The 12399-nt window shown below is 42.8% G+C and overlaps 1 protein-coding gene across 1 annotated transcript; it reads left to right on the top strand.

Moving 5' to 3' along the window:
• The first annotated feature begins 941 nt into the window (after positions 1 to 941).
• Positions 942 to 8546, top strand: LOC143927071 (uncharacterized). The gene is made up of 4 exons (XM_077451028.1): positions 942 to 1667; positions 2298 to 2438; positions 2526 to 2659; positions 8447 to 8546. The coding sequence occupies exons 1-4, from the start codon at positions 1359 to 1361 to the stop codon at positions 8544 to 8546; spliced, it is 684 nt and encodes a 227-aa protein (XP_077307154.1). The 5' UTR covers positions 942 to 1358.
• The last annotated feature ends 3853 nt before the right edge of the window (positions 8547 to 12399 follow it).

Raw genomic sequence — 12399 nt, 5'->3', positions numbered from 1 at the left:
AACCCCCATGGTGGTGTTACATAAATGGACTAACCCAATGTCCTTACTTGAAATTCCAAGGCAGCATCTGTCTGATGGTGTTCAACCTATCAAATTATGAAATGGAATGATCATTCCGTCAGATAAATACTTTCGTAGCAGGTTTGATAAATGTGACAACACACCTGCAGTCAAAAGGCATTCATTTAACTACAACCAGCTAAGTCTTGGATTTCAGTCATTTTAGCAATGAACTGAGTGGATATAAATATAATAGGATGACATATGTGATGCCATTTTGAAAAAAGATGGGATGCTGGCAGAGGCCATGATGGCACACCCCCGCACTGGTCAGCGCTAAACCTTTAGACTGAAAATGTAAAATGAAAGAAAGAAAAAAAAAAAAAACAAAAAACAAACACACGGTAGTTCTCAATATACTATATTGTGTCATATATGCTCACTATATTTGTTTAAAAGATCAGTGAAATTCAAGGTGTAGCAAGATGTCCTCTGTTGCTTTATGACTATGTGCGTTCTTTCAGATTAGCAAACCTGCTCATGCACAGTTAGTATTCAGCTGACGGAATGTCACTCCCATTACCTAATCTGATGGGTTGCTGATGGAACACTGGCTCAAACACTGAGAATCAAGTAAACACCGCCATTAACTTGGTTCTCAGAGCTCTCTGCTCTGCCCTCTCCGCACTCACTCTAGTGCTGGGCTGTGGAGGGGGCAAGAGCAGCCAGTTCAGGTTCTCATGGGCTCACTGAGAGCCGGCGCTGGTCAATGAATGTGGTCGGATCCCGACCATAGGGTAATGACCCTTCCTGAGCATGGACTGGCACTGACATCACCCGCAGAGCTTCGGCCTGCAGAAAATGGTTCACAGGAGTGCAGAATGAACTGCACTCCTGTGATCCACAGGAGAAGTACAGCCAAATGAGCTTTGGCTGTACTTCTCCTTTAATATGACAGCCATGATTTCCTCTGTAAACTCTTTTCAATCTGCTGTTCCATTTTTTCTGTGCCAACACTGCAGTACACCCTTGATCCAATTTATAATCGATTATGATTTGTTTTACCCACTAGGTTGAAGATGTGGCCCGATTCTTATACTTCATGAATCCAAAACATGTAAACCTAAATTTTGTTAAGGACATAGGAAAATTAAATAAGTTTTTTAACTCGTTGAAACATCACCTTAAGAACCAGACTATAAGTGGCTACCTGAAGCATATCCGACGCTTTGTAACATATCAGTTAAAGGGTACTAATCTGTCTGTTAAAGATCCTGAACTCTTTCAACATTGTACCTTTTTTATGAATGTCACCGATGATATGCTAAAGAGGATAACAAAGCTTGTATCTCGTGAGAATGTCGGTAAAAGGTAATGCAATTTTTGGTTGTGACAATTATTCTGACTTAGTAATTTCTTATAACTTACTGCAACGCTATACCCTTCACATCAATTACAGGTTTGAAAGCTTGATGACTGCCTCCAAAACTCCAACTGAATGCTGCAAGTTGCTGGAGGTTGCAAAGGAGTCCTTTCTGCAATCCATCAGGAAAGCACAAAATGAAGAGGCTTTAGATATTAGCACCAAGTGCGATATCATATATTACTTGGAAGCGGTTCTGGTGCTTAAGCATCTTCAGAGACCGGGCGTGGTTAGGAACATGACGGTAAGAAATAAATATAGATAATATCTCTTACATCCCTTATTTTATGCATGCCAATATTCTGCTTGCTTTGGTAGCTGCAGCTTGACATTGCATGTTATTGCTCAATCTGTCATCTACTAGGACCACCAGCTCTCTTTCTCCATCCTTCATTCCCCCAGCGGTTCTAGTGCATTACTTTACATTTTCCATATTAAACCTCATTTGCCATGCATTTGCCCACTCAGTTTGTTTAGGTTTTTCTGTAAAATTTCTATATCCTGACAAGTTATTCCCCTGCTTATTTTTTGTGTCATCCACAAAACCGGAGACATATATTTATCCCATTCTCTAGATCATTTATGAATTTAATAGAATTAGTCCCAAGACATAATCGTGGGGCACCCCACTTGCCACTCCGGACAAGTCTGAGTACATGCTATCACCACCCTTTGGACACACCCCTGTAACCAGTTTTTGACCCAACAACAAATATTATGGTCCATGAAGAACAAGTCTAAGACTGCAGACCTCAGCTTGTAGATCAAGCGCTGGTTTTGCTTTGCTTTGCCACCCTGGTTAATCCTTCATCCTTGTAATAATTTGTGACTGCAGAATAGGTCTGTGTGTTTCACCTTTATTTTGTACTCCTAGATTAACGAGTGGGAAAAAAGGGTACACCACAGATATGTCTCTTCCGAAAACACAGTCACTTATACCATCATTGGGGTGCAGCTACACAAGACAGCAACAAACCAAGTAGCCGCATTTGCTTTGGAGGAAGAAGAGGAAATGGTAATATACTAATGAAAAGCGTTTGAGAGGTGGAAAATGAAGTTGGGGTACTGATTTTTTTTAATTATTTTGGTGCTTTTTTTACAGTGGTTTAAAGTATACTATGAGAAGGTGAGGCCAACCTTGCTCAAAGGAAACACTCAGAAAAAGGAATTCTTTGTGTCAACGTCTGGGCACAGCATTTACAATGTGTCAAATGACATACACAGACATCACAAAAGGTAATTTAGGAGTTAAAATATGAAATGATCTGTGAAAAAAATTGCAAGTCCCTGTCAAGTTGTGTTAAAAAAAAAAAAAAAAAACATACATGGCTTCTGTTGAGGGTGTTTTTCCCTCCCTCTTCTGATCATTTACATAGTAGGTGAGGGTGGGGTCACCAGTATGGCATTTGTAAATTGAAATCATATCCCCTCTCAAGTGTCTTCTCCAGAGAGAATAAGGTCAGTGCTTGCAACCTCTCCACAATGAATCTCCTCCAGTCTCTTTATTAGCTTTGCAACCTCTCTCTATACTCGCTCCATTTCCAGTACATCATTTCTGAGGACTGCTGCCCAGAACTTGACAGTACACTCCAGGTTAGACCAAGGTCTTGGAGAGTGGGAGATAAAAAAAAATAAATAAAATAAAATCTCTGGACTTATTCCCCCTTTTAAATGCATGCCAATTTCCATTTTTGCCTTGTTATCAGTAGTTTGTCATTGCTGAGCCCATCATCTACTAGGACCCCCCAGGTCCTTTTCCATCCTCTGTTCCCCAGAGGTTCTCCCCCAGTGAGTAATTTCATTTGTATTTTGCCACCCAAATGCATTTTACAGTTTTCCGCATTAATCCTTGCCCCCCATTCATTTGTTCAGATCTTCTTGCTAGATTTCCACATCCTGCGGGGGAAGTTATTGCCCTGCTTAGCTTAGTATTGTCTGCAAATAGAGAGAGAAACACATTTACCCCATCCTCCAGATAGTTTATGAACAAATTAAGAGCATTGGTCCCATCACAGTACCCTGTGGGATCCCACTTTCCACCCCTGACCATTACGACTACTTCCCATTTACCACTGCCCTCTGCGCTCACATTTGTAGCCAGTTTTCAATACATGTACTTACCCTAAAGGTCCATGCCAACTGACCTTATTTTGTACAGTAAACATTAGTGGGGAATTGTGTCACATGTTTTTGAAAAATACAGATATTCCCTAGTCTACAGGCCTTCCTTTATCTAGATGGCAGCTCACCTCCTCATAGAAGGTTAGTAGACTGGTTTGGCAAGAAATATTTTTCTTGAATCCATGCCGATTACTGATGATGATACCATTTTCATGACAGTACCTCATCATCCCCTCCAAGAGCTTGCATACCATTGAGGTTAGGCTAACTGGTCTGCAATTCCCAGGGATGCATTTTGGACTTTAAATATTGGCTTTTCTCCAATCAGCAGGTACCATTCCAGTCAGTAGAAATTTGGGACAATGGTATGGCAATCACTTGACAGAGTTCCCCCAAGGAGCCTCGGGTGCAAGCCATCTGGTCCTGCCAACTTATTAAGGTTACATTTTCCAAATCGAATTCTCTGTCAGGTCACCTGATGCCAGGTGACAGATTCACTCCACTGTGGTAGTGGACCCTATGGCTGACTGCTGCGGATGGAACTCTGGGTGGTTCAGAAATGCAGGTCCACTAGAGCACCAATACGGATCCCACTGGGAGCTAGAGCATAAGATTCCCCAGGGCGCGGAGTCTAAGAGCCAGCATGTGTTCGCCAGAGCCTCTAGTGGTAAGGATGGACTTCGCTGCAACTGGCTCCAGGTCGCAGCCCCCAGGGTCTCCCAGCTCACGGTAGGCCATTATGATGACACTACCCATGCTGCCAATCCAAATTGTGATAGAAAGTCCATCCCCCTCCTCCCTCAGGATAGAGGGCCGATTGCATACTCCTAGTATTATTTCCCCTTTGCAAATCTACCCGCAAGTATTCCACCTGGTCCCTAGCTTAGTGATGTCATCTCACATCAACATTATTCTTGATATACAGGCCCACCCCTCCCCCTTTTTAATAAGAACTGTAAGGGTAATCTCCAAAAACAATATATCACCACATTTTTCCTAATATAGAGTAGGATTGGCTATGACCCCTGTTAGTTTATATATTTCTATGTTAGTGAGAATTATTATAGTTATGTTTGTTTTATTCACTTTCCTATCCGCTGCAACCATTTTTTTTTGCAGGAACAGAAAGGGTCCTCCAATGAAGCCATATATATTTCATCATTAATGATCTGACTGTGGTTAATTCTTCTCCACTGTATCGAAAGCAAAAAAAATACAAATACTGTCTGACATACAACTTTTTCCCCCTCCATTTCATTCTTAACTTTAGGTTTAAGCTACCAAATATAAACAGCCAAACAATCCGGCGCATATGTGAAACGTGGACTATGCAAGAGTATTCTGACGTTGACCATTGTATGTTTGCCAAATATCTCTCCCACACAAATTTGACTGCAGATAGATGCTATAGGGAGAAGACAATAAGTGGGATTTGTCATGCATCTGTACTGGTTACCCAAGCAGGTGTGAGGAGGCCAACCAGCAGCCAAGGAGAAACTTCAAGGTAATGAGTCATAAATTGGCTTAAGCTCTGGTTCACATTGATGTCATTTGTCGAATAGCATGCACATATGTCTGAAATAGCCCCGATGTCGGCCTGACATGCGGTTATGAAATTGTGCGAGTTTGGCTGAACTGGCACAATTTCAACCCTGCAGCAGTGCGAACTGGGATAAAGGGTACGTAAGCTCAAAACAAAAATGGAGTATATTTTGTGGCTTAACAGTTTTCAGATGTGGTCGCTGCAATCTTTTTCTTCAGGCTTTTTTAACTTTATTTCCTGCTAGCTATGCAACCTGTAGCTCAGATCTACCCTAGGTTGGGAACATGCCATCCTAGCACAGGCAATGTTTTAAGACTTTAAAAAAAGTTTACTTTCCCCTGGTCTGAATCGGTGGTGATCTACCAGAACAACATGGGAGAAGTCAAAAGATCACCGGGCACAGTGTCACCTCCTCAGACCCTATTTAAACCTCTCATTGCCAAACTACAGCGTTGCAATTGAGTGCTTTACACAGCTATCATCATGGGTTTAAAACAAATGGGGAGGTTGTAACATATTGCCACCTTATCTCCTGTCAAACACACTGGGATCACTTTTCAGAGGAGCAGCAATGCCTGCTGCACTTGAGCCCTTATTTGCACCCTTAGAGCTTGTGAACACATAAAGCTGGGGGTAGGAGAAACCGATGTGGTTGTGACACAATGTTACTGCCCACAATCCCTACTCTTTACCTGTTGAGGAAGCAGCCCAAAAAAAAGGTGTACACATGCTGCAGCAGGAATTAAACCCACTCTTGTTTTTGCTGGGTGCTATGGCCTGCCAATTGATACCCATTCAAGTAAATGGACCCACTGCAAGGGGCACCACACCTGCATGATTCAGCAGGGTCCAAGTTGTTAAAGCAGCAAAAACAATGCTGCCTTAACCCCTGGTTTGCTGTACTGCACCAGGTTGCCAGACATTTGCAGAGCTGTGACATTCACTTGAATGGGTCATGCTTGGTAGGTGCTACACTCGCCAAATCATGAACGGGCATACAAGTCCTTCTGTGGCTGCAACATGTGTACACCCACCGACACTGCAACTAAAAAAGGTGTCTTAGTGAAGGGGTGATAAAAAAGCAGCTTAAAAAAGGTGTTACCAACCCCCCAAATTTAATTTAACCCATCTACTTAAGATTTGCCATACTTAGGGAATGTTCCCTCAGTGTCCTGCTAAAATATCTAAGACAGAACAAGCTTTTAACTTGTACAGAAAGTGATGATAACTATTCCCAACATCAAAGAGTAAAAATTGAGTAAATTATATGTACACACACACACTTTAAAAATTAAAAACACACTTTTTCCCCCCCTACAGAAATGAAGAAGCTGAAAATGTCTCAATGGAACCTCAAAGTAAAAAAAGATGTTCCAGTAGGCTCCAGTGTAAGTAAAGCGTGTGGAAATAAAAGTGTATGTGGGAGTCACGGTCTGATATGCAAACAGGTGACTGGGAGGCAGTTCTGTCAACTTAAAATTAGCTTTCTTCAGCAAAGTATAAAATAATGGCAGGCGCTGTCTTCATGGGCAGTTCAAAAACACCACAAGCAACTCTTCTCATCAGTACCACACAGTGTTTTTTGCTACCTTTCAGTGTTCTAGCAACAGTAGATGCGATAACTAAAGTCTCTTTTTCAGGCCAGCTCACCCAACAGTGTAAAGTCAAAATAAGGAGGCTTCCAGCCAGGATCCAGGTAGGTTATCAATGATAGCAAAACAGCCATCAACCAGCTGCTTTATTTTCACTTTTTTTTTTTTTAAGCATAGTCTCTATAAACCACCCATCCAACATGTTCACTCCATAGGAACTTGCTGAGGCATTAAGCAGTTGCCACTTTGTAGATGGTCACCAATTGCCATGTACCTTACAGGTTAGGCTTGCAGCAATATTCAGAGAAGTACATGTTTGTTTACGTCTAGGACTGGTGTATACAATTTAAACAGAATACCAATCTGCTTGCTGTAATGGCTTAAAGGAAAGGCCATGTTAAAAACCAGCCTGAAGAGATTTAGCAGAAAATTCATATCAAAATAATTCTAGGTTCCTAGTACCCTAAATAGAGCTATCAGGACAGGAGGTTCTCTAGCGAGCCTCTTAATTCAAAGCCATTCTGATTTTTCTCCCGGCCTCAGAATGCAATTTCCAATCTCTGTGATTAAAATCTCTAGGGCAGAGTGGAGTAAAGCTTCACTGTCGTGCTTACCCCAAACACAGGTGGTCAGACACTATAGCTTGCTACTGTGTTCTTCACCTATAGCAGCCCCATTTTTCCATATGGCAAGCAGGCCTACCAGTACTCATTTACCCCCAAGTCTTAGACACAATGCTATAGTGCCTGGCCATCATGCCATGGCAAGTGCAAACTGAGCAAAGCAAAAAGGTACTTGCGGTTGTGAGACAAGTAGAGTGGTTCTATGACAGTTCAAATAAAAGGCAGGCAGTGTTCCGATAATAGTCCGATATCTGGTCCAAGTTCATACACAGGGACATCTAAACCAGCAGGCAGACAGGAGTTTTAGCAGGAATTCCAACCGTTATCACAGACATGCAGCTGAAAACTTATGTGGCTTGTAACAGGCTTGGTTTCAACCCAGAGACTGGACATATTAACCACCTTGCTGGTGGACTGAAAAACAAGCAGAAGGCAATTGGCAAAACCAGGATTCTGGAATGGAGTGCAGGAGCACCTGATGTTTCTCAACTCAATTTCATTCCAACAGGCCATGTTTTCCGGTTGTCCATTGTTTTGTACAGGTGATTTCATCAGTTTCACTGCCTTGTTAACCACAGCCATTTAATCTGAGGGAAATCCTGAAAACCTGATCTATTGGGCCACCTTGAGGACTGGAGTTGAGAAACACTGCAACCTGTCTGCATGCAGTTTTAATTCAATGTTTGTGCCCTACATTGTTGCAAAAGTATTTAACTTTTTTTCTCATCTCACAGGATTATTGAAAAAAATCAACACCTTTCCCAAGATCTACAGATGTCTCAAGAAAAACTGAATCAAAGCACCAGTTTTGTCATCCAGATTTTTATCCACCAAGATTGCAAAAGACTAATCCCTTGGCTTTTTTTTTTCTCTCTGAACAATTGAAGGCAGTAGTCATCAACCCTGTCCTCAGGGCCCACCAACAGGCCAGGTTTTGTATATTACCTTGGGGGAGATGCAGACTAGAATACTACAATCACTGAGCAGCAAATTAGATCACCTGTGATGTAGTTCAGTTCTCTTTCAAACCTCACCTGTTAGTGGGCCTGGATGGCAACTGGTTTAAGGTATTTTTCCACCTCTCTCTAGCTTGTTTGAAAAAATCATTTTTTATTGTTAAATTGTTTTTGTGCTATTGTTGTAGGTTCACATATCTTCAGGGAATTGCACAGGAGTCCCGTGAGTCTTCTGGTCTGGTTTCAGGTTTGAATTTAGCCAAAAATGATGCTGAAAATCAAACCTGAAATGGTGAACAGGGGATGCACCAGACCCCTGCAGTGAGCCAATCCATACTGTAGTGTGCACCCAGCAGCAAGTTTCCAATTACTGTACCATTTTAGGAATATTGTTGTGTGTTTTCTTAGAGCACTTTTCATCTAATTGATCTGACTTCAGAGGACTGTATATATATATATATAAAATATTATCTTCTATTTAATATATATATTTATAATATATATATATATATATATATATATATATATATATATATATATATATATATATATTTTTTTTTTTTACATAAGTTTTGCCTATAGATTTAAAGAAATAAAAAAAAAAAAAAAAAAAAACAATTTTGTTTTATGCTTCTTCAACAATGCTAGTTTTTATGGCTGTGCTTTCAATACTTTTAAGATAAAATAACTATTGGAACTTTTCTGTGGGTAGTTCTTAACCACTTCAATACAGGGCACTTAACCACTTGCCGACCGCCGCACGCCGATGTACGTCGGCAGAATGGCACGGGCAGGCATAAGGGCTTACATGTACGTCCCTTGCCTCCCGCGGGTCGGGGCCCGGTGCCTGCGGCGGTCGGTATTCGTTCGGGAGCGATCCCGGACGAGGGGACGGCCATTCATTCATGGCCACCCCCTCGCGATCGCTCCCGGCGAATGAAATTGTCCGGTGACATCACTTCCTCTCCTGTAATGTAAACACAGGAGAGGAAGTGATGTATTCTCTCCTCCGTGTCGGTAGTTTTCGTTCCGGCACCGAGGAGAGAGCATCGGTGAGTTGCACAAGCACTACACTACACAGTAGAACATGCCAGGCACACTCACACCCCCCCTTTACCCCCCGATCACCCCCCAATTACCCCTGCCCCCCCAGTCACAGTGACACTAATTGCTTTTTTTTTTTTTTTTGCATTGGTGTCATTTGTGACTGTAATAACTGTTAGGGTTAGCCCCCTTTAGTTCTAATGTGCCCCCCCTAACCCCCCCAATAAAGGTTTAACCCCGTGATCACCCCCCGTCGCCAGTGTCACTAAGGCAGGGTTCACATTGCAGCGGTTTATGAGAACGAATGTGATTCGCACCGCATTGCAGTGCAAATCACATCCGATCTCTGTGCGATTCGAGTTCAGCCATTCGCCGCACCCGCCGCAAATTCGCACGGGACCCTTTTTTTGGCCCGCAGCAGAATCGGATCGCATGGGTGTTCACACCATGCGATCCGAGTTTGCAGATCGCACTGCGATATGCGAACTGATCTGGGGGTGTCAGTAACATTTCACTGACACTCCCAGCAGTTCGCATAGGGCAGTGTGAACTGCCGCCGGGAGGCATGCGATGCGGGAACCCGCCGCGGATTCGTGGCATTTCCGCATCGCTCCAGTGTGAACCCAGCCTAATAAGCGATCATTTTTCTGATCGCCGTATTAGTGTCACAGGTGACGCTAGTTAGGCAGGTAGGTATTTAGGTTCGCCGCAGCTTTTTATAGCGCCAGGGACCCCCATATACTACCGCATAAAGCCCCCTGATTGCCCCCTAGTTAACCCTTTCACCAGTGATCACCATATAACTGTTACAGGTGACGCTGGTTGGTTAGTTATTTTTTTATAGTTTCAGGGCACCCGCCATTTATTACCTAATAAAGGTTTAACCCCCTGATCACCCGGCGGGTGTCATTTGTGACTGTAATAACTGTTAGGGCAGTTAGGGTTAGCCCCCTTTAGTTCTAAGGTACCCCCCTAACCCCCCCAATAAAGGTTTAACCCCGTGATCACCCCCCGTCGCCAGTGTCACTAAGGCTGGGTTCACATTGCAGCGGTTTATGAGAACGGATGTGATTCGCACCGCACTGCAGTGCAAATCACATCCGATCTCTGTGCGATTCGAGTTCAGCCATACAGATAGTATGGCTGAATTCGTGTCGCACCCGCCGCAAACTCGCACGGGACCCTTTTTTTGGTCCGCAGCAGAATCGGATCGCATGGGTGTTCACACCATGCGATCCGAGTTTGCAGATCGCACTGCGATATGCGAACTGATCTGGGGGTGTCATTAACATTTCACTGACACTCCCAGCAGTTCGCATAGGGCAGTGTGAACTGCCGCCGGGAGGCATGCGATGCGGGAACCCGCCGCGGATTCGTGGCATTTCCGCATCGCTCCAGTGTGAACCCAGCCTAATAAGCGATCATTTTTCTGATCGCCGTATTAGTGTCACAGGTGACGCTAGTTAGGCAGGTAGGTATTTAGGTTCGCCGCAGCTTTTTATAGCGCCAGGGACCCCCATATACTACCGCATAAAGCCCCCTGATTGCCCCCTAGTTAACCCTTTCACCAGTGATCACCATATAACTGTTACAGGTGACGCTGATTGGTTAGTTATTTTTTTTATAGTTTCAGGGCACCCGCCATTTATTACCTAGTCTCACTAGTGTACCCCTAAATTTAGGGGTGTCTACTTTCCAAAATGGGGTCATTTGGGGGGGGGGGTTTGTGCCATCTTGGCATTTTATGGCCTTCAAAACTGTAACGCCCTTAGAAAGCCTGAAGGCGGTGCTTGGTTTTCGGGGCCCCGTACGCGGCTAGGCTCCCAAAAAGTCCCACATATGTGGTATCCCCGTACTCAGGAGAAGCAGCAGAATTTATTTTGGGGTGTCATTTCACATATGCCCATGGCATGCGTGAGCAATATATCATTTAGTGACAACTTTGTGAAAAAAAAAAAAAAAAAAAAAGTTTGTAATTTTCCCGCAACTTGTGGCAAAATATAAAATATTCCATGGACTCAACATGCCTCTCAGCAAATAGCTTGGGGTGTCTACTTTCTAAAATGGGGTCATTTGTGGGGGTTTTGTGCCATCTTGGCATTTTATGGCCTTCAAAACTGTAATAGGTAGTGAGGAGTGAAGTCAAATATTTACGCCCTTAGAAAACCTGAAGGCGGTTCTTGGCTTTCGGGGCCCCGTACGTGGCTAGGCTCCCAAAAAGTCCCACATATGTGGTATCCCCGTACTCAGGAGAAGCAGCAGAATTTATTTTGGGGTGTCATTTCACATATGCCCATAGCATGTGTGAGCAATATATCATTTAGTGACAACTTTGTGTAAAAAAAAAAATATATATTTTTTGTCATTCAATCGCTTGAGGCAAAAAAATTAAATATTCAATGGGCTCAACATGCCACTTATCAATTTCCTCAGGGTGTCTACTTTCCAAAATGGGGTCATTTGGGGGGGTTTTGTACTGCCCTGCCATTTTAGCACCTCAAGAAATGAGATAGGCAGTCGTAAACTAAAAGCTGCGTAAATTCCAGAAAACGTACCTTAGTTTGTAGATGTGACAACTTTTGCGCAAACCAATAAATATACAATTATTGACTTTTTTTTACCAAAGACATGTGGCTGAATACATTTTGGCCTAAATGTATGACTAAAATTGAGTTTATTGGATTTTTCTAATAACAAAAAGTAGAAAATATCATTTTTTTTTCAAAATTTGCGGTCTTTTTACGTTTATATCGCAAAAAATAAAAATCACAGAGGCAATCAAATACCATCAAAAGAAAGCTCTATTTGTGGGAAGAAAAGGACGCAAATTTTGTTTGGGTACAACATTGCATGACCGCGCAATTACCAGTTAAAGCAGCGCAGTGCCAAATTGTAAAAAGACCTCTGGTCATTTACCAGCAAAATGGTCCGGTCTGAAGGTGGTTAAACACCTTCCTGCCCAGACTAGTTTTTAGCTTTCAGCGCTGTCACACTTTGAATGACAATTGCGCGGTCATGCTACACTGTACCCAAATTAAATTTTTATCATTTTTTTTCCCACAAATAGAGCTTTCTTTTGGTGGTATTTGATCACCTC

This window comes from Lithobates pipiens, unplaced genomic scaffold (assembly GCF_037356315.1).
Source record: "Lithobates pipiens isolate NorthernLeopardFrog02 unplaced genomic scaffold, aLitPip1_a1.2 Scaffold_23, whole genome shotgun sequence".
NCBI classification, from domain to species: domain Eukaryota; kingdom Metazoa; phylum Chordata; class Amphibia; order Anura; family Ranidae; genus Lithobates; species Lithobates pipiens.
The sequence above is the reverse complement of the archived record's forward strand: the minus strand, read 5'-3'. Positions and strand labels throughout refer to the sequence as shown.

Coding starts and splice junctions, on each gene's coding strand:
- LOC143927071 (XM_077451028.1), top strand. CDS start 1,359: ATGTCGGTAAAAGGTAATGCAATTTTTGGTTGTGACAATTATTCTGAC. Junction 1,668..2,297: donor GCGTGGTTAGGAACATGACG/GTAAGAAATAAA, acceptor TTGTACTCCTAG/ATTAACGAGTGGGAAAAAAG. Junction 2,439..2,525: donor TGGAGGAAGAAGAGGAAATG/GTAATATACTAA, acceptor CTTTTTTTACAG/TGGTTTAAAGTATACTATGA.